Source organism: Suillus subalutaceus (assembly GCF_016647625.1).
Source record: "Suillus subalutaceus strain FC151 chromosome Unknown DFJ58scaffold_234, whole genome shotgun sequence".
NCBI lineage: Eukaryota > Fungi > Basidiomycota > Agaricomycetes > Boletales > Suillaceae > Suillus > Suillus subalutaceus.
The window spans coordinates 14,050-33,648 of record NW_024540483.1 but is presented as its reverse complement, the minus strand read 5'-3'; the positions used below and the strand labels follow the sequence as shown (position 1 = coordinate 33,648).

The following is a 19,599-nucleotide window of genomic DNA, read 5'->3' as shown; positions in this document are numbered from 1 at the left end:
TCTCGGCACGGATCACAAATGTGCATGTCGGCATGCTATCGAAATAAGGTATGTGCACCTTGATCTGCTTACCTTGTGTGTCACTCGGGAAGTTTACACGACAGTCCTCAAAAACAGTTACATAATGGACTATAACGTGCTCCGCATCATAATTGAGTAGATTGTCACTTTTAGGGAGTGTCAGTGTGGACTACACATGTAGTACTATCAGGACGCTAGCTTAGAAAACCAGCATACATTGTTATCCAGTATGCTCGTCATTAAGCGCCGTATACTATATACCCTGCCCAAAGTTGAACGGTTATTACAGGCTTTTAGATGTAAAGTCCGAATCCATGAGGATAACATTGAGCTAGATAGAACAGGAGTAGCAACGGTAGTAGAATTAAACGGTCTCGCGCGGGAATAAGGGTGAAATGTAACTCCAATGTTGAATTATAAAATGAAGAATTGTCAAGTTGCGGGTCATGATGTGGAGAATTGTGAATAGATGATGTCAGATAAGTAACATGCAAAAAAACTGAGAAAACAAGGAATGCTCATGCAGGTCTCCATTCAGTGCCTGGTCTGTCAACCATGTGCGACACTTCTTGCCAGTTTGCTGGGGGTTCACTATACACTGAAGTGCTTTCTAATGTAGCAGGCGCTGTTATGAACGATTGAGCCGCGGTACTGATGTCGGGTCGGCTATCATCGATTTGGCCCCCATACGGCCGCCTAGGGATATCTAATTGCTCGACCTCTCGCTCGCGGGAGGTAGGACGAGCAGTGAGATGAGAGGTAGTGGCCTCCGAAGGTGCAGAAATAGAGGGAGTGTAGATGGAGGGGCTCGAGGGAGCCTCTCTCAGACGGGACCCGGAGCTTTGCCCCACAGGTGGCTTCACTCCGAAAGTATAATTCTCATTGCTGCTGTGAACTCCCTCTGACCCGCTACGTGAGCGAGAGTCAGATGAGAACGCCATGTCCTCCTCAAGACGAGCCATAGACGAATTTGCACGAGAGCGTATTGACTGGACAAGATCCAACGACGATCGTGAGGCGGCTCCGATACCTTGTATGAGCGACTGCGTCCGCGAACGAACGGCTGAACCTGCACGGGAACTCGACGAGCCCGATCGAGAGCCAGATCGAGAACGTCCAGATTGTGAATGTCCAGAATCTGAGCGATGACCACGACGGCGACGGCTGCTGACCATCGAAGATTTCGGGCTGCGAGGACCAACTCCGAGCAGACCAACACTATCCTCGCCTTCCGCAGCTTCATGGGGACCTTCAGGCACAGGCTGCTCCATCATTTGAGGCTCGTCATCCAGGTCTTCTGCCTCTTCCTCCTCATCCTCCTCTGCTTCATCATCATCGTCAACCTCTTCACTAAGGAAGGATTCGTAACCTCCCCCACCAAAAGTCTCTGTATGGTCGCTGTCGACACGACTTCTGATAGGAGTAGTGTACACGATCGGAGTCGGAGAGGGGGATGATAACACTGGAACAGTTCCTGCACGAGCACGACCACGACCTGGTTGGGGATGACGAGGGGGCATAGGTATCGGGCTACCATATCCGGAACTAGGACTGGACAAGCCCGAGCTCACGCCATGCGAATTGGGAGACTCAGATGAGGTATCACAATTGCCGGTGGATTGTGTGGAATTTGATGTTCGCGACTCCGTTGAGCGAGTATTCGTCGATGGATGTGTCTTAGGAGTCGAGTGTGTACCAGCCGCTGAAGAAACTGAACCTCCACGGGTAGGACGACGAAGTTGGAATGGGTAACGAGATGATACCGGCTGTCCAAGACTGGACATCGAACCGGAGGTACGTGGCGGAGCTTCGCTGTTATCTTCGACCTCGATCTCGATCTCGGCCGCGGCTTCGGCCTCCTCTTCTGACTCCTCTTCATCATCATCATCATCATCATCATCTTGTGCTGGACGCTCTGAGCCGCTGGTGGGTGGTGATCTACGTTTTTCCTTCCTGGAACTAGGGGAAGGTGGGAAGGGAATTTGATCTTTAGATGACACTTGGGCACCATACCCAGCGAACGGATATGGGAGCTTGAGCAGGGGCGCCGAAGGACCGGTCATCTCCTTGTCCTTCGATGATCTCTTTACGACTTTGGGGATGATCTCGGACAGTTCCGGTGGAGGCGCTGGCGCCTCACCAGACTCCTCTCTTGGAAAGGCAAAAAGATCTTCTGAAAGCGCACCGCGCCTTGCTAGTGGTGGCATGGAAGGTAAACCAACAGCCGCAAGCACTTGCTCGACTTCAAACGGTGGGGAGGTTTCCAAGCCTAGTGGTCCTGGCTCATCCTTCTTTTCGGTACCAGACCACCGTGCAGGAGGCTTCACCGTCAAGCAAAAATCATAGGCTTCTTGAATACGTAGACGCGTACAAATTCTCCAGGTCCACGGGAGAGCATCCGCTTCAGAGGCACCATCGCTGTTGTAGTTGGACACAGACTTTTCGTGATCTTCTTCTTCCCATCTGAAACGCGGCCCACAGAGTCCGGCACAGCCATGGCCGCTAAGAATCCATAGACCAATCCTGTTCGCATAAAAAAAATCAGAAGAAACAACAATATATTAGCCTGTGATCGCTCACCAGCTGATGAGTAGCACAAGGACACGCCACGCCGTCCAAGCGGCATTGGCAATGAGGACGCCACGGGCGTAAGCCGTTAGTGTGCCATCAGACACACTAAAGTAAGTTTCATCGCGACGATTGAAGCCAGCCTCGAGCATAGCAACATAATCGGGAGAAGCGGATGTAAATGTGAGCAACAAAGCTAGGGAGAGTCCTGCTCGAGGTAGTAGAAGCGCAACAGTGGGCAGGTTCTGCGAGTAGAACCAGAACGTTTCGGCAATGCCATCTCGAAGGCTACCATTTTCGCCAAAGAAAGCCGAGAAGCGGATGTACTGCATGAAGCAGAAGTTTGTGTAGGACGTCATGGAAGTGAGGTTGAACGCAGCCGAAGAAAGATATAATGGCGTGATGAGTGGTCGCTCTATATCGTTTTCAGTGTCGAATATGATTTGTTGAGAAATAGTACTCACTAACACGCCATCGGCGCCAGAAGGAGTAGACAAGTTCATATAGAACAAAAACCGTAGTGATCCAAGCCAGCCAACAAGCAATGTAGGCTGCAGCGCCGAGTGCCCAATTCTTGCCCGAACCCGGCACGCCTGGTGCAGAAGGATTAGGAAACTTGGCGATCCTGCGGAATGATAAAATTAGACTATGCCTATTAATCCTTAAATGAGATAAAAACTTACTGCAAGATTATAAATACAGCGTTGAAGTCGAAGAATGTTTGTACAGGAATGTGGTAGAAAGTCATGAAAGGAAGCAAGTAAAAGTAAAGACGAGTTAAGGCAGAAGGGTTCCGAAGCAGTTCCGGGTGAAGACCAGTTGACCGAAACTTGGGTGTTTGAGAGTGCTCCTGTGTTTTTTTGACTGTTGGTAACACCACGGTTCCGCTCAAGCCAGTAGTCGTAGCACGTGACCAGACTCGAGGACGTAGAGAGTTGCTCTGTGGAGTCTGGTCTGTGACATCCCGGCGATTATACGGATTAGGGCTAGCCTGCGCATTGTCCTGGAGGCTCACAACACGTATGGAACGTGGTGTAGCCTTTCGACCACCCGAGAACGTCTCGGGTGGGGGAGGCTCGAACATTCCAACAGAGGAGTGGAAAGTTGATGCTGGTGCAGGCGGCGGAGGCCTCCTTGGGAGCCATGAGGGATAACCCTCTGAACCTTCTGATATTCTCGGATGAGTAGAAGAAGAGGGTCGTTCAGAGACGTAGCCTCTGTTTGGGGAATCCCCATGCGCAGATGCGCTTAGAGGAGAATCGGAAGACGTGCTGGGCTGCAGGCGTGACATATCGTTCATAAAATGAAAATATCATGCAATGGATGAAATAATAAGCGAGTTCGTGAAGACGTAGCAGAATATAAGTTGGTGTCGCGTTAGAGAATTTATTTTTTTTGTGGTTAGTTGAATAATTGAAAATGGAATGTTTTTGAAAGTATGCGAGTAAGAGATGCAGAGCGGGAGGTTAAGATAAAAGTCTCCAAGGACGATATACCAGAGAGATCTAAAGGAACAGGCAAGCCTCGTGTTCCAAGTCCACGATTAAGAGCCTCGTGTCTTTCCTTTTCGTATATAGTGAACCAAAAGGTGGGAAGAAGGCGCGCACAAAACCAACATGCGCGCTGCCCTGAAAAACTAAATCTCCTGCCCTCCCAAAAAGGAAACCGAACAAGAATGCTTCCGCTTACCAGATCCTTTACGGAATCAAATTGGACCTTAGTGACGGCCGAATCGGACAAATGAAATGAACGTTGGGGAACAAGAGGACGGGTAAAGCTTTCGCTGGAAGTGCCGGCAGCTGCCTGCGCTGCGGAAAACGAGTGACTGGGAAGAAGTTAGTGATAGTGATGGTGGTAAGAGAGAGAGTTGTGTATTCGTGTGTTTTCCAGTGTCACCCAAGTGTCACCATCGTTGCGCACTAGCTGTTGCTAGGCGGGAAACATGAAGAACAACAGAAACAATGATAACGTAGTTTATACTTCACTGCGGGTGTTTAATCTAATCAGTACAATTACTACAGTAACTTTAACACCGAAGCTGGCTTTCCCTCGAAGTGAAATGTAAGACATCGGAACCCTCTCCGTACACTTCTTCCCAGTCGAAGTCGCTCTGCTGATTCTCCTTACCAAACGCTTCCAAGAGTTTCGCAGCTTCCTCTCCGCCGCTAATTATTGCGTGACCCGAGTCACAGAACTTCCCCCTGGCCCCTTGGCCATATATACGCGATTTATTCCTGGTAAGAAATGTGCCGATATGACGGAACGTGAGACTGATGCGCTCTCCGTTCATGAATTGTTCCTCTGCGGACTTCAAATGGATCGGACGTCTGTCATGGTTAATTGCGTGCAACCATTTCGCATTCGTGTCGAGACCAAGAACGAACATTGAATTATGAGGTAACGGAATTTTTTGTGATGGTCGTGGGGTAGTGCTGTTACCCGCCTGTTGCACCCCATCTCGTTTCAAGCGAAGTGTCATCACTCGTTGAGCGCCTAGGCTGACGTTAACTATCTTCGATCCACGCACGACATCGATTGTCTTGTCAGAGTGCTCTGAGATGTAGTCCGCACCACTACGGTAGTGTTGAATTAAGACATGGTTCACGGGGTGATCAAGAATGTTCTCCACATGCTCGCGGATGGTAGCTACCGTTGGGGAAAACTGCCGAAGCGCAGGTGACTCATCTGCAGGATGTCGGTAAATTGGGAAGCTGAAATTGAATAGAATCAGCTGATCGAAAATGCGGCGGTGATAGAAAGCACCTTCCATCATGTGCGATCTCCCCCTCGACCGCCACGCGCCTTGGTACCTCACCACCTGAACGCCCAACCATGTCAGGGCTTGGGCAACACAAGTTGGTGGAAGGAGGACATACCACGATGATACATCACATTCCAATCAACCTCGTCTATCATCTGCTTGAACGCTGTGTCGCATAATTCAGGGGGGAGCACGTTAAGCACGAGGCTAGAGTCCCCTTCTCCAATCTTGTCATCCACACCAAGACTTAAAGGCGGTGTCTGCTTCCTGATACCGAAAATGACTGATTTTCCTCAGTTCCTATTATGTGAACACGTACATCTCTATTGTGACCCTCGAAGTGCTGGACAAAGTGCTAGTAGCAGTTTGATTGGAGATGATATGAATGATCAATCGGGGGTTACCCGATACGCTGACCCGCAAGAGATGATCTAGTTGGTTATGTATGAGCGCACGCAGACTCTGACTTCACTTTGTACGCAGTACTCTCGAACTTCAAGTCGTGATTCAAGCAATAATTATGAAATACAAATAAAATATACAATTATATTTCATTATGTAATATTAATATTATATGCTCGTTCTAAGCGCGTCACGGTCTCAAGTATCTCTACTTGTCCACAGCCTCATTGTGGTACTTGCCAAGAACTCCAATATCCGTGTTATATTCGAGGTACTTGCAGGTTGCTGTCCTCACGGCAATAAATATTCACGAGGGATTGTGACGCTGATGAGCCACGATATGAAGCGTGCTTGCGGTACTCATATAAAACGGGGCCCCTGACTATTGATTTTGCGGAAAGGTGCGAAAGGGCGGTAAGTACCTTAGTTAGAACTTGAAGATCAGTAAACTGTAATCAGAACTGGAGGGTATAAATATATAGGTCAGCCATTTTATACACTTTAATTGTTGATGCTGATCAGCCCGCTCACTACATCGCTCATGATTCAACCTGGATTGTCTCGAGGTTTGTAGGAGTTCCGCGAAAGCATCCATCCAGAGGCTACACTTCGGCACTTGATCAGTTCATTTACATCCGAACCTCACCAGTGACCATACGAATTTGTTCGTGTTGCATCTCTCCAAGAATAACATACGCGCCTGTTGCTTCACGCGATGTATGAGTTGGCGACCCCCTTACAGACGGGATATTCATATGCTCAACAAGTAGTGAAAGGGTTGCATGGTAAAGCTTACCGATTATCACGCAACTCCGTTCGGCAATTCGATTATGATCGGCCAATGATCGACGTAGATGAATGGATATCACGTGTCTGTTTGACTATTTTCACTTTGGAAAGTAAATAGAGCGAAAGAACATTACAAGGAACACGGAGTACAGCTAAGTAGTAATGCTACAATCTCCGGAGATACCTCATCCCAAGCAAGTAAAAATATCAGTAATACAGTCACAAACATTACTTTGTGATGCGTAGTGGCAATTATTGTCAAAAAAGGTGAACGGCAGGGAGTGACGCGGTGAGAATCGCTGCGGGCTATTCATGTCAACGTAGCATAATTTAGGACAACACGCGCTGGAGCGTACGGGTAGAAGTCGGTTGAAAAGAGGAGGATGGCTTCTGCATGTCTGCAGGATTACCGGCTGGGTATTGTTGGGGTGGCCGACCATTAATTAGAACAGGTGGCTGGCTCAGCGTTGGTGCCAAAGACGCTGCGTTTTGCTGCTCCAACCGTTGCTTTTTGGTTCGCGGTGAAACGTCCCCATCCTGCACCTCTTGGTCATCAGTGGCACTACGCTTTTTCTCTACATTTCCGCCAAAATCAAAAGGCGCCCTAAACCGGGAGAAGGGTCTGGAAATCGTCGCTAGCATTTGTTCTGCAGTAATCTCTTGAAACCTCGTTCTCCACGTCTTAGCAAGCGCTTCCCGCTTGGGTTTGGGAAGGTTGTACGCGCGCCATGGGTAATGTGGTCGTTTGTCGTAGGCTTCAAGCGCTTCCCTGTCTTTGTTACTCCATCGCTCCTCTTCCTCTTCCCTCTTAAGCCACCCAATATCAAGCAAGCGACGCGTTATTTTCCCTGGAAGACATGGTCGCATCATAGTGGGGTGCGAAATTACGGTCTCGTACGTGTTCCACGCCTGCAGTGGATCAAAGAGCTCGGCAGCGCGCTGCGGAATGGGGACGGCCTCATGAGCAAAATCGCGAACTTTTATTCCCATTTTCTGGATTTCTTCTACAATTTCCTCTTGTGTGAGGTCCAGGGGAATGATTTCAGTGGGAGCAGGAGACGGAGCTGATGAGCGAGAAGGCTACACGCAGGTAATCAAAATTTGCCATTTCTACAATCGATGGCTGTGACTCACTGGTTCTTGAGGCTCCGACGGGGGTTCTCTCGACAACACCGGTGTTGGGATGTCGAGTGTGGTTTCACTTTGGGTTTGTTCACCAAACGATGCGTCCTGACTGGATTCTCCTACAGGCCGAGTACGGGGGATTGCATCCTCCGACGTAGGAGCAGCGCACTGAATCGGATCACTGGTTGGCATACTTGTTCGGTCGAAGTCGAGTTCGAAGGAGTCGTGTACTTGAGAGGACGGCACCGCAAATGCTACGAAACCAGACGAATTTAATGTCCAAAAAGTGTGGACACTTTATACATCCACAAGACTCGGTGCGATGAATTCAATTGTGTTGTTGTCGATGTCAAATTGTCAATGGCAGAATTTCTGTGGCAACTGCCAAGCGGCAATTCCCGGCAGCTTTAGAGGTCCACGGGTGAACAAATAACAAAAGATGATACTAGTGTCTATCTTTTAGAGAGGTCAAGCTCTGAAGCGACGCCTGATTGGCGATCACAATATAGCTTGGTCTGACTTTTATTTTCTTGAGCGGAAGTGGAGCAGTTTGAGCAGATTTTCGGCACCCCTAATTAATGACTACATTATGGATGCGACGCGTCGCGTCGCGTCAACGCGGGTCTGTCAACAATCCGGGAGCCCTCCGAGAAATTTCAGAGGGTGCATAGACCAATGCAAACGAGGCCTCAGAGTACTTTGTGCCAATCTACTAACCAGTACAAGTTCGGGTACTTGTCTGCTTGCTCAATGTCCGAATCGGATCTTGCCACTTGTACCGAGACGTCGATTTCGAAGAGTAGCGGGGGTGGTCAGTGGGCATGGGCGTTTTACCGTCTGGAAGCACATATACATATCGACACTAAGGACAACAACGCAAGAAACTGACAGATGCTTGACCAAATGCCTTTTCTGCTGACGCAACCAGTATAATTCAGCATTCAATTCAGAGGTTACAGCGAGCAGCTCGCCACGTAAAAACAGACAGAAACTTGCCGATCAAACTGCCAGTATAAGCAGCAACTATCAAGATACCTTGGAGATCGACGGGCATGATAGAAAACTATAGACACGGACCGCTGGATCGCTTTTAGTCTTGCACATCGCCCAACACATTCACGTTGATGATGATGGACAAGCGGTTCAATATGAGGGTGTTCCCTCAAGCCTCGAGGACGACCCAACGCCAGTCTGCCGTCCAAGAAAAGGTCAACCTTGGCGGTATATCATCAAAAGTACTGAGAGAATTACATAGGCTGTACGCCGGCACGTCCTAGGGTCCACAAGTTCGAGGTATACACGATGCGATAGTGTTTTATTCCTGAATTTTGCCTCCACTACGATACAACAGGTCACCAACATAGTCCATCAAGAATATTAAAACCAATAAGGCGGACAGTCCTTCAGCAACTTTTTGAAAATCGTATATTTTCCTCCAACGGCGAGTTGACTGGTAAGCCTTCGTAAGGATTGTTTGCGGCGAATGCAATGCACCGAGGTCCAAAAAGTCCTGTCTTGGGCGATGTAACCGCATGTAGCCACAGACATCCGCTAGCGCTCTTATGTCCTTCGTTTCCAAACATATTATCTACCGCGCATCTTCACTCGTCTCGGGGCTCGTGAACCAAATCCATACCGCGCTGGGGCCAGTCGTCTTCCATCAGGTACAGCAGCACAGAACTTCACCATGGCTTCGACGCTGGAAGAAGAATTAGAATATGGAAAGAAATGTGACGCAAGTGCGCGCTTACTTGTAGTCTCCCTTAGTCAGACTTTAGGTCCTTGAAAGAACGAAGGTGGCTGCTCTTTCTTCCTTCTCTCCAAAAATATTTGCTCGATATGACTTGACATGTGACAAGGCACGTGAGCGGTACAGAATGGCACGCGACGCATTTCAATGTCTCGTTATATTCAGGGCCGTAGCGCATTGTATTCCAAGTTCTTCTATAAAAATCTGCAGACTGCTCGTCTTAAAGTTACAAGATGTTTTTGATAACCATTATCAGGCAGTCATGTGTTCAATCAAGTATCACTTGGCGTATCAAGTTCACTCATGTGACAAGTCCAAGGCTTATAACGAAGGCTAACGTTGAGGAGTGTCGTGTAAACAACGCATGGATGATCCAAAGCTCGGGCTCCGCCCCCGAGCTGTATGTGGTGTATCAGTCTCAACAATATGAAAGATCTTAGTGTGTTCTGACGCGCCGGACCCCGCAGCCTGCATTGACATTGTACACGTCGTTCAGTCATCGTCATACAGGAGAAAGCTGAGAGTTTGGACATCGATATATCATAAGAAACGGAATCGCTCTGGTGATGCTGAGACCTTATAGCAAATAAATGGACCTGAACAAAGCTAACACGAAAGTCAACAACAATTCAAGAGCATATAATCGTCTCTGTGCAGAATGGGTATCACATCGTGCTCGTGCCGTCAAATGACACAAACAATCCAAAAAATTATATGATCCATGACGGCGTGCTCACATATTGCATGAAGCGAATCAGGCTGTCTACTCCTTCTTGGCCTCCCTCTCCTGCTTCCTGAGTGCCCTTCTCCTGATATCCTTATGCAGCGAATGGGTATAAGCGATAAACCGAGTCTTCCATCCGACGACGTGCATCACGTAATCGAGAAGCGCGTGGCTCCAGAACGCGGTGAGCGTGCCTGGGCGCCCGGTCAGTGCTGCACCGCAGGAGAAGCCAATTTTGGAGAGGCATGCGCGGACGTAGGATGCGGGACTGGGGATGAACGCAGATGTGCGTCGGATATTTGACATCTTGGAAACCTGGAGAAGACAAGAAGGGGGACATGGTGAGGTGTAAGGGCTCGGAGAGGGAATGAATGTTACGCACGACAAAGTAAGTATTAAGGTGTTGGACGACGACCCCATGAGACCGAACTTCGTCTGCGAGGGCGCTGGTGAAGGTTTCGAGGAACGCCTTAGTACCACTGTATGTCGCTAGCATTGGAGAAGGCACGAGACCCGCGAAGGAGCCGAGGTTGAGGACCAACCCACGTTTCCTAAGACCATTCACATTGAAGCAATAGAGGTGGGACGCAGCTTATATAGCTCACCGCTGAATCATACCAGGGAGAACTGCATGTGTGACGCGGATTGTCGCATTCACGTTGATAGCAACGATGTCAGCATTTTCTTGTTCCACAGTTTCAGCAAAATAAGTGGGCATTGCGTGGGATTTTCCGACATTGTTAACTATACTGTGTCAAAAACAAAGGCTTGAGAGTATTACTGAGCACGCACCGAGGACACCGACATCGAGAGTATGAAGGAGAGCTTTCAGGCCATCATATTTAAGGTCGTCGTTTTGGGCAAAGTCGATAAGGTAGATCTTGGTTTCAACTGTAGATTTTGTTTTCGTAGCTAGAAGAGATGTGAGGCTTTGAGAAACACCGATATGAAGAACTCGTACCAATCTCAACTGCCACATCATTCAACATCTTGGCATTCCGTGCGACGAGCAAGACATTGAAGCCCGCTGAACCTAGCTGGATTGCAAACTCCCTCCCAATGCCATCTGAAGCACCCGTAACGACTGGAATGAATGAATGAATGGGATTCGCGCTTCAGCAGAAGTCGCTTAACCTACCTGCCCATGCTCCCTTCTTAGCACCAAACTTCTTGAGCTGCGGCAAGGCAAGTCAGGTTCCACCGGAAGGCTAAAGGCATGTGTTCTATGATCCACATACATGTGTCCCAGAAAGAATGAAGGTCTGGAAGAAGACGACAAGAGTTTTGAATGTAAAACGTGCAAATGTTAGAACACCGAGAGAGAACAGAAGTGCATACTGCCAAGGACAGTTATTGACTGTTACGCGAGTTCAGAGAGCAAAAATAATATTATATAAAATACACTGACCTTGATCAAGAAGCCAAACTTTGAGTGCAGTAGCGTACATCGTCGCGTCGCAGTCGCGTGCTACTAAGACTCAATGGCAAAGTGACTCATTGCTTAGTAAGCTCATGTTTTTCGGTAGTTCCGCCGTTATGCCATTGCCAGTGCTTGCGCCGCGTCATTCAAGTCGATCAAGAGGGTACATGGCACACCACGATTCGGGAATCTCTTGATCATTTCGAATTTCCGCTCTTCCCTTACAAGCCCGTGTTCTTCAACTTTATGCTGTCAAGATCATGCCAGCCTGAGTTGCGTGGTTTCTCGGTTTCTCACTGGGTAAGTCGATCATTTACCTGTGTAGCTAGCTCATTATCTTATTTATGTTAATATTATGTGTCCAGTGCATCTCGGGGAATTGGCCTTGAACTTACCAGGCAGCTCCTACAGTCGTCTTCCAACACCTGTCGCTCTTCTGCCACAGCCCTTGGCCTTGAATCTTAATGTCGTCAAATCCAGTCCTGGGATCCCTTATTTCGTCCAAATCGATGTAATGAACGAAGACAGTATCAAGACTGGGTGTTCAAAAGTTCTCGAGCTTCTCGACGGCACTGGGTTGGACTATATCATTAATAATGCTGCGATCGTGCGTTTTGCTGTGTTAGCTTTTACAGGTTGTATGATGATTCTGGCACTGCAGAACCCTCGTAGAGACTTGCTATTTAGCTTCGATCCAGCTGTGCTTGCAGAGACGATCAAATGTAATGTCACAGGTCCAACACTGGTTACATCCTTCCTTCTCCCAGCTATGGAGAATAGTAGCAGCAAAATCATCGTCAACATGAGCTCCTCTCTTGCCAGTATCAACTAAGATCTCGGGCCCGAATCAACCGGCTACAATATCAGCAAGGTGGGACTTGACGTACTCGTAGGCGATCTTTTCATCAATTGGTGTTTGCTAGAATACTGACTGTTATCTCTTGTTTTCACGAATGAATTCTTTTGCGCTGTTCTTTGATCTGTCGGTCTATACTTCCTCTTACAATTGACAGTGATTGGCCACGCAACAGACATGCAAACAAATGTATGAGCGTTCCCACTTTATCTCCATTCTCATGGACCCCAGTTGGGTTAAGGACAGAGATGGGCGGCAAGGGTGCGGTGATCGAGCCCCATGTCTCCGAGTTTGTGACGGGCATTCTGAACATCGTGACGAAACTCATCACATCTGACGTGGGCACGTTTTACAATTATTTGGGGAAGCACAACCCGTGGTGATAGAATAATATTTGCGAAGTTGTATAGCCATCGATATAAATCCCTATGCTGTGAGTGGTGGTGCAGGAAGTATGAGCTCCGTAGGGCTTTTCCTCATGCTCCTGCTTTTGTACTGAAGGCTCTGCTGGCTTCGATCACACTTTTAATCTGATATGCAAAACTGTGGCTCTTGCGATCCGAACCGAAGAACCTCCGCGAGAGTCGCAGCACATTATCGTATCACCGCCATCCTGATATACCCTTGGTCCATCCAATGGCAACGTAAACCTCCGCACCAAACCCGCACGTTATTCACCTTTGTCATCTAATCGAATATGCAGTTCACATTGCCCACCTCACCGATCACACGTGCTCATGGTTCTTCTCCCACAGAGCCCGAGTCGACATCAAGACCGTCGTATCTCTCGAAATACGACGATATGACCTAGACCTAGACATGATGGTGTACGCTCTATAGATTTACACGTCTGATTCCGTGCTGGCTAATAGGATCGACAGGCTTGGAGTGCGTCCCAAACTTCGCGGACTGCTTGGGCACGTGGTGGATACGTGGCGCCCTCAAATCTGCGTGACGTGGCTCTCGCATCGCCAGCATGCGTTTGGTGCGTGTTGGTCTTGTATTGATCCATTCATCAATTTTTCTCCCGCAGTCCCCCCGATATGCTGTTGTTGATCTCTTCAAAAGACCTGTAAAAGACTAGTTGGCACAGAAGCAGTATCATCCAGGGGCTCTCGCAAAATGTTCTTCCATTTCGCGCATGTGCGCCTCCTGTTTTATAGTCTGCACGCTTCAACTGGATGCAATATTGTGTCAGGGAAGGAGCCGCGTGTCGCACATTAACTCGGTTCGGTAGATCTGATGGCCGTGTTCAATGGGGAGGTTTAAAGCGACCCGGGGAGAATTAGCCCAAGCTGAACCTGTACATTTAATTCCCACTCCCCTCCCAGCTAATCTTCCAACTGTACTAACGACCTGCAATGCCTGATGTTCATGGCGTCCTTATTATCGCCCGCAACGGCGACCGCACGGAGTTTTACCAAGACCCGTATACCTATGAGCCCTCTTACAGCGAGTCCACACCTCTCGGCGCTGTATGTCTACCCCATTCTCCGCGCACCCTACCTAATATATGACTTTAGGTAGAATCATACCAGCTTGGTTACTACTTGAGATCGATGTACCTAAATCCCTCTTCCCCGTCGCACATCCAAGGCATCCATGCTGACCTCGTGCAGAATGATCAAGTGGTTGTGCATGCCAAGGCTGGCGGGGAAGGCACTTCGGTCTTTGATAGTGCCATAGCCGTCCTGCAAGGCCTCTTCCCGCCAAATTCAAACAACCTGATCGAGCTTGCTAACGGGACGAAGGTTGTCACTCCACTTGGGGGTTACCAGTACATTCCAGTCGAAATGGCCCCGAGTAGCGCTGACCGCGCGCTGGAGCCCTGGACTGAGTGTCCGGTGAGTTATGTGCCCCCAGGGGTCTACGGAGGGCTGATTCGTGTGGTATATAGGCATTCGAGCAGCACATCAAGAGTGTATATGCATCTGAGGGATTCAAGGAGATTGGGAAATCTGCAGGACACTTCTTTGACGTCGTTCGCGACTATGTATTCGGGAGGCCTACGACCATTGAAAATGCTGTACGTATTCTTCTGTTTCGTCCTTACTCGTGCTGATCACCCTATGCCAGTGGAATGTATGTAACACGCAGCATTCTCTTGATCATTTTAATGTTGTGATATTTCATGTAGATCTATGACTTCATAAACTCGCAGCTTACGCACAACCAAACATACGCGTACCGTCTTCCCCCCACTTTCATTGAGCAGGCTCACGGATATGCTAACTACCACGAGAACGCGATCTTCTCGGACAAGGAAATGGGTGGAATTGGAAATAGTGCGTTTCAGTGCCTGGTATCGTTTGCAACTACTAATCTCCTGCTTAGTTGCTGGTCGTACTATCCTTCACAGCATTCTCCACACTCTTCAACGCATCACTTTTGACGAGGACCCCCTCAAGTTGCTTCTCCTTGAGACAACTTACCAGCCATTCATCTCACTATTCCACATGATGGAGATGGTCAACGAGCACCCTCAGCTCGCTGCTATTCGTGAGTATTCCACTTCAGACAACCTTACAGCGACTCGATATTTACATCACTACAGCAAACCGTGCATCCGCCCTTGCCTTCGAGCTTCTTCGTGGACCTCCACCTGAACTCCGCGAATTCCTCCGCATCAAGTTCAAGAACGGGACCAACGAGGAATTCCAGACTTATCCCATCTTCGGTCACAAAGGAGACATTGCGGTAACGGAATTCTTGTATCGCCTTGAGGTAAGTCTTGTGCACGTCGTGTTTGGCTCGCACTCATATGTTTTCCAGAACTTTGCTATCTCGAGCCAGAAACAATGGGAATCTGCGTGTGGAGTCCATAGCGGCTACTTCGGTATCACGTCTGCTGCTGAGAGCACGAACATGCTGCTCGCTGCCTTCTCAGTATTCTTGCTCCTTGGCGTGTTTGCCCTGTCATGGTTCAAGCGCAGGCGGAGTACATATGTTCCTATTCGTGAAGTGGTGAGTTGCTTCAATCTGTGCTATGCTCTGTTGACTTACGGATACGACCTGTAGCATGTTGTTAACAACGAGAAGGGGAGACTTTTGCCATGAGTTGGGTGTGAGGCGGATATGGGCGTGGTTTTCTTATATCATGTTGTTTGAGTAGCATTACATTTGTTTAGATCAGCAGTCTTTGTTTACTTGGACTATGTTTTCTAACGATTTAAAATCTTGCGAGAGATAAGGGGTCTGCATGCCGCTACGTAGTAGACATGAGCGATTTGAAGGAGAACTGAGAAGATATCCCTGGTCGGACCCGTTCGGGCACAGTCACGTGCATCGCGTCTCATTAAACATTCGAAATTCAATATCGATTGAATTCAGCGTTTTGAAATATTTGCAAAACACCATTAACGCATTCTCAAAATGGAGCCTTAGCAGAGACCACCCATTTCGAGAACACGACGTCACAGCAGACCCCGCCGCCGTCATTCAGTGTGCTCCACATTACTTTCAGTTCCCATTACATTTTATTACAAGTATATGGCCTCCTCACGCAATACGCCATATTCATTGAGAATGTAGTCAATCATGCCAATCTCTTTTCGTCTCATCTCTTCTCCACATAGCTGTTAACAATCGTCTACTGGCACGTCATCCAACTCCCGCAGCAGGTCCATATCGACCATCCCAGCAGCACGAAGGTTATCCTCTTGCGGATCCTCGACGTCGCTCAAAAGGTCTGTCAGTACACGGAAGCGATTCGCAAGCCAAATGATTTGGAGAATGCCAGCGCTATCGATAGGCATTGTATAGTTCCGCCTATGCATCCCGTTTGTTACGCGCATTGATAACGCTAACATAAGCAGAGAGCAGGTGAGCGCAAATGCAAGCTAGATCCTTTGGTTAGTGATACATAACTCCTACACATGCGACAGGATCCTTACGGGCCATAAGTTTATCTGGATGATCTACTGCTCAGCTATGAAATTCACCATCGAATAATTCTGACCTTACACCAAGGTGCCATTGCAGAACCTGCTGTGAAATGGTGGTGTTTTCAGGTTTCCGATCAAACCCGCCACCGTTGGCGCCGAGCTGTCCGCCTTTTAGTAGCAGTGTGTCAGTCAACCATTTCTGCACAAATCAATCGGAAGTCACGACATACCTGTCCATAGAAGTGCGGCATAGGCCCTTGATAGAGCCGATTCAAATTGGTCACGGCTACACAGAATTTTTCTTCGGAATTGGAGGAGCGTGGTTCAGGACAGAGAAGCCTCCGTATCTTGCTGGGTCGGGAAAGATGATATTTATTCCAATCTGCTGCATAAAATATCTGACAAGATGATTAGCAAGGACTGAACATTACTACGAACTGTGCATAGATTACATTTCCAAAAGAGATAACCCATAACACGATGCTCGGTCCTGATTCATGCACCAGCCAATGGGATGATGTGCCCCGCCTACGAAAGGAGAAACAAGCTATCAAGCGCCGAAAACCGTACGGTTAGATCTCAGTCAGTCCATCAATGGCAGAAACTTACCCATTTTTCATGATGCAATGCACTTGCTGACGGCGGTGACCAGATATCCCATTTCGGTTCTTCCTCCGGCGGTGACCATGCCTCCCATTCGCCATAAACAATCGGCTCAAGGGATGGAGAAAGACCCAGTAGTTGATTGGTCTGTACATCAACAGTGGCGACATGGGGTTGAACATCAATAGTGCACGCCACTATATGGACGTCGTACATGCTATGATTCAGGGGAGGCTGGGGACTACCTATAGTCGTGTTCAGAACACATTCGTGCGCGACGAAGCCTCTTACCTATGAAGTTCATATGAGGATATGCCCAATACACGTGTTGAACTGTTTCATCGCCGGGTAAATGGCTCGAGTTCATAGCGGTCGAGGCTGTGAAAGCAACAGTCGGCTAGAATATAGTTATTTAGCGAGAGATCCAAATTTCAGGAAGATTGGCATGTACTCCTGGAAAGAATAAGGAGATAGCAGGATTTATCGTAACCTCATCTGGATCTAAGAATAGACGTTTGGATGAATCTATTCCAAGAACTAACATAAGAAAATACATACATGGATGCACAAGTCTAGCTCTAAATTCCACGGTATGATTGAGCTTTGATATTGGCGGGTTGAGTGTAAGATATCCGAAATTGTCAGCGTTAATTTCAGGAGAATAGTTTAACATGGAATTGCGAACTAATCCACAATTCGCTCTGAACGACGATGCATTAACAATGGCGCGACCAGATGTATCGGTAGACTGAATGATGTCGTATAAAGTGGCACCGTGGAGTCCCATGCCCTGAGGATTGGCGAATCGGCCTAACGTAGGAACCAATGCACTGATGGTTTGCCACTGGATCGTCATCATGTCTAGGTCTGGACTAGGCCAGTAAGAAATTTTTGTAGCGGACGCATCCACGGTGGAGTTGAATGTTTGCAATTGAATGATAGACGACGAAACCACGTGAAGGGAAAAAAACACATGTAAGATAGGCCGTTATGGACAATATGCTCCACCATGATGCCGGGATTGTTGATTGTCGCCGAAGACACTCCAGCGCAGAACCAAGACCCTTCCATGCGTTCACTGTATCATGAAGAGCGGTTATCGTCTGGTGTCGCGTCACGTTCTCGAGGAATGTCAATCGTTGCATTAAGTAAACGAGTATCGTGCAATAGATCTGAAGGGTTCATGGGTCCAAGAAAATAGTACATATGTGATGGTTCCTCACCACATAAAACGCCTGTGATGATGCACTTATTATAGTGACCCAGATTTCATTGCCAGATGTCAATTGGACGACTAGACGGTGCTCGATACTCGAAATGCTGAGCGCAAGAATAGCAACGTGGAGGAGGACAAGAATGATATGCAGAAGAGTGCATAGAATGGCAAGCACTCGCCCGGGCCTCCCTGATTCCTGCCGCTGCTTAATGACTGCCGGTGAAGCCAATTGGTGATCTGCAATCGTTCATGTGAGGAAGAAATTGATACTATGTTGCGTGAGTACCTGACGACGTAGTGTGTGTTTGTACTCGTTCGAGCATCATAGAACACGTGTGACGGGTACCTATTGGGTGCAAAGGAAAGACTCCATGATCTTGCTGTGGCTTTGCGAAGACGTTGGGTAGTGTGAGAGAGGTCATGAAGTGTGAAAGGACATCGTACGAAACCATACGTACTATAAGAGACCAGTCAGGACTGCTGTGTCACATACCTCGAATTTCCTGCCGGTCTCCGGCTCATGGCGGTGAGGTAATCGCAACAGGTCTTGACATTATTCCATGCAGGTATCCATATGAAGAGGTCTCGCAAAAACTTCGTCCACTTCTGATTTAGGGAAGTGCGGAGCATAAAACCTATGCATGGGGAAGACCCAAGATCTGAGTGGGACGGTGTGAATTTAGAATCACTCACTATTAATGTAAGCACAGGCCGCTGAGCCATAGGACTGGAGTATTATTGATAGTCCATGACTCGGATGAGCGTCAGAGTGGAAGATCTGGATTATCATTCGCAGATCATTGTTCAAGTTCAGCACTATAAATATACTGTAATTATGATAACTTCGTCGAAATGTTGTGAGAATACCCATCATGATGGTAGATCATGATTCCAGACGAGTCAGCTCGAGTCCGTAGTGGAGACCTATTGTGGCGTTTGGACAGCCACCAATAGCAACCCGTCCTTGTACCATCCGAGTTGCCCCGCGCTGCGCAGTGCGCACATACTTATTTCACGTGTTACCTTACAAAAAACCTATAGAAGACCCAGTAGAAAAGCCTGGTATTCTTGCAACTAAGATACATTGCTCTGATCGTCGTAAGTCTTTTCCCTGTCTCTCAAGTATTACTACTTCGAGGGTGGCCCGTTGCTACACCTGTTAGTACTGTACTATACATATACTAGTAGTATACCACTGTCTACGATGTCTGTGCACGGGCGCCGGGCTTTGCACGCGCTGGGAAAACTCTCGACGCTTGTCACTAGCACTGCATGGAAAGATGAGACCGTGTGGCCGCCACTGTGGCGCAACGGTGCAGATCAGCTATCTACTATCATTAGAGTTTCAATGTCCGCGCGAGGAAGTTTTTTATTTGGTAACGTTGGTGGCTGGGCAAGTTGTACGACGAAACACGCGTGCAGTACTAATTACTGCGCATGCGGCGAGTCTTGGTGATCCTGTGCTGTGTGAATCCTTTAT

The 19,599-nt window shown here is 48.1% G+C and overlaps 8 protein-coding genes across 8 annotated transcripts; 3 read left to right on the top strand and 5 right to left on the bottom strand.

Annotated features, from left to right (window-relative positions):
• Nucleotides 1–539: 539 nt before the first annotated feature.
• On the bottom strand, nt 540–3,880 carry DFJ58DRAFT_735840 (uncharacterized protein; the record flags this gene model as incomplete). Its single annotated transcript, XM_041386701.1, has 4 exons — nt 540–2,544; nt 2,602–3,004; nt 3,054–3,214; nt 3,273–3,880. The coding sequence occupies 4 exons, from the start codon at nt 3,878–3,880 to the stop codon at nt 540–542; spliced, it is 3,177 nt and encodes a 1,058-aa protein (XP_041236215.1).
• A 621-nt stretch (nt 3,881–4,501) lies between these two features.
• On the bottom strand, nt 4,502–5,861 carry DFJ58DRAFT_821601 (uncharacterized protein). Its single transcript, XM_041392033.1, has 4 exons — nt 5,670–5,861; nt 5,466–5,617; nt 5,353–5,407; nt 4,502–5,300 (listed from the first exon to the last, which is right to left on the bottom strand). Coding segments are annotated over exons 1-4 (894 nt in total). The 5' UTR covers nt 5,672–5,861; the 3' UTR covers nt 4,502–4,615.
• A 747-nt stretch (nt 5,862–6,608) lies between these two features.
• Nucleotides 6,609–8,110, bottom strand: DFJ58DRAFT_710732 (uncharacterized protein). The gene is made up of 2 exons (XM_041383825.1): nt 7,676–8,110; nt 6,609–7,621 (listed from the first exon to the last, which is right to left on the bottom strand). The coding sequence occupies exons 1-2, from the start codon at nt 7,856–7,858 to the stop codon at nt 6,872–6,874; spliced, it is 933 nt and encodes a 310-aa protein (XP_041236213.1). The 5' UTR covers nt 7,859–8,110; the 3' UTR covers nt 6,609–6,871.
• Nucleotides 8,111–10,179: 2,069 nt separating this feature from the next.
• Nucleotides 10,180–11,588, bottom strand: DFJ58DRAFT_847633 (uncharacterized protein; the record flags this gene model as incomplete). The annotated part of the gene is made up of 8 exons (XM_041393494.1): nt 10,180–10,455; nt 10,523–10,691; nt 10,746–10,884; nt 10,933–11,052; nt 11,102–11,224; nt 11,279–11,315; nt 11,379–11,497; nt 11,549–11,588. The coding sequence occupies 8 exons, from the start codon at nt 11,586–11,588 to the stop codon at nt 10,180–10,182; spliced, it is 1,023 nt and encodes a 340-aa protein (XP_041236212.1).
• Nucleotides 11,589–11,924: 336 nt separating this feature from the next.
• On the top strand, nt 11,925–12,450 carry DFJ58DRAFT_218522 (uncharacterized protein). Its single transcript, XM_041379299.1, has one exon. The coding sequence runs from the start codon at nt 12,075–12,077 to the stop codon at nt 12,390–12,392; it is 318 nt and encodes a 105-aa protein (XP_041236211.1). The 5' UTR covers nt 11,925–12,074; the 3' UTR covers nt 12,393–12,450.
• Nucleotides 12,401–12,848, top strand: DFJ58DRAFT_218557 (uncharacterized protein). The gene is made up of 2 exons (XM_041379300.1): nt 12,401–12,431; nt 12,574–12,848. Exon 2 carries the CDS (start codon nt 12,608–12,610, stop codon nt 12,797–12,799), a length of 192 nt encoding a protein of 63 aa, XP_041236210.1. The 5' UTR covers nt 12,401–12,431; nt 12,574–12,607; the 3' UTR covers nt 12,800–12,848.
• A 929-nt stretch (nt 12,849–13,777) lies between these two features.
• Nucleotides 13,778–15,434, top strand: DFJ58DRAFT_670666 (histidine phosphatase superfamily; the record flags this gene model as incomplete). The annotated part of the gene is made up of 7 exons (XM_041382883.1): nt 13,778–13,891; nt 13,940–14,260; nt 14,314–14,442; nt 14,554–14,701; nt 14,751–14,915; nt 14,971–15,140; nt 15,189–15,434. The coding sequence occupies 7 exons, from the start codon at nt 13,778–13,780 to the stop codon at nt 15,432–15,434; spliced, it is 1,293 nt and encodes a 430-aa protein (XP_041236209.1).
• A 390-nt stretch (nt 15,435–15,824) lies between these two features.
• DFJ58DRAFT_821578 (uncharacterized protein) lies at nt 15,825–19,060 on the bottom strand. The gene is made up of 14 exons (XM_041392032.1): nt 18,813–19,060; nt 18,406–18,754; nt 18,127–18,356; nt 17,877–18,075; nt 17,462–17,770; nt 17,355–17,404; nt 17,195–17,300; nt 16,910–17,148; nt 16,753–16,847; nt 16,591–16,698; nt 16,531–16,556; nt 16,380–16,468; nt 16,310–16,324; nt 15,825–16,255 (listed from the first exon to the last, which is right to left on the bottom strand). The coding sequence occupies exons 2-14, from the start codon at nt 18,569–18,571 to the stop codon at nt 15,995–15,997; spliced, it is 1,893 nt and encodes a 630-aa protein (XP_041236208.1). The 5' UTR covers nt 18,572–18,754; nt 18,813–19,060; the 3' UTR covers nt 15,825–15,994.
• Between the last annotated feature and the right edge of the window lie 539 nt (nt 19,061–19,599).

Coding starts and splice junctions, on each gene's coding strand:
- DFJ58DRAFT_821601 (XM_041392033.1), bottom strand. Junction 5,408..5,465: donor GAATGTGATGTATCATCGTG/GTATGTCCTCCT, acceptor TTGGGCGTTCAG/GTGGTGAGGTACCAAGGCGC. Junction 5,301..5,352: donor GAGATCGCACATGATGGAAG/GTGCTTTCTATC, acceptor ATTCAATTTCAG/CTTCCCAATTTACCGACATC.
- DFJ58DRAFT_710732 (XM_041383825.1), bottom strand. CDS start 7,858: ATGCCAACCAGTGATCCGATTCAGTGCGCTGCTCCTACGTCGGAGGAT. Junction 7,622..7,675: donor CGTCGGAGCCTCAAGAACCA/GTGAGTCACAGC, acceptor ACCTGCGTGTAG/CCTTCTCGCTCATCAGCTCC.
- DFJ58DRAFT_218522 (XM_041379299.1), top strand. CDS start 12,075: ATGAACGAAGACAGTATCAAGACTGGGTGTTCAAAAGTTCTCGAGCTT.
- DFJ58DRAFT_218557 (XM_041379300.1), top strand. CDS start 12,608: ATGAGCGTTCCCACTTTATCTCCATTCTCATGGACCCCAGTTGGGTTA.
- DFJ58DRAFT_821578 (XM_041392032.1), bottom strand. CDS start 18,571: ATGGTTTCGTACGATGTCCTTTCACACTTCATGACCTCTCTCACACTA. Junction 16,848..16,909: donor CATTGCATCATGAAAAATGG/GTAAGTTTCTGC, acceptor GGCGCTTGATAG/CTTGTTTCTCCTTTCGTAGG. Junction 16,469..16,530: donor TGCCGCACTTCTATGGACAG/GTATGTCGTGAC, acceptor TGCTACTAAAAG/GCGGACAGCTCGGCGCCAAC.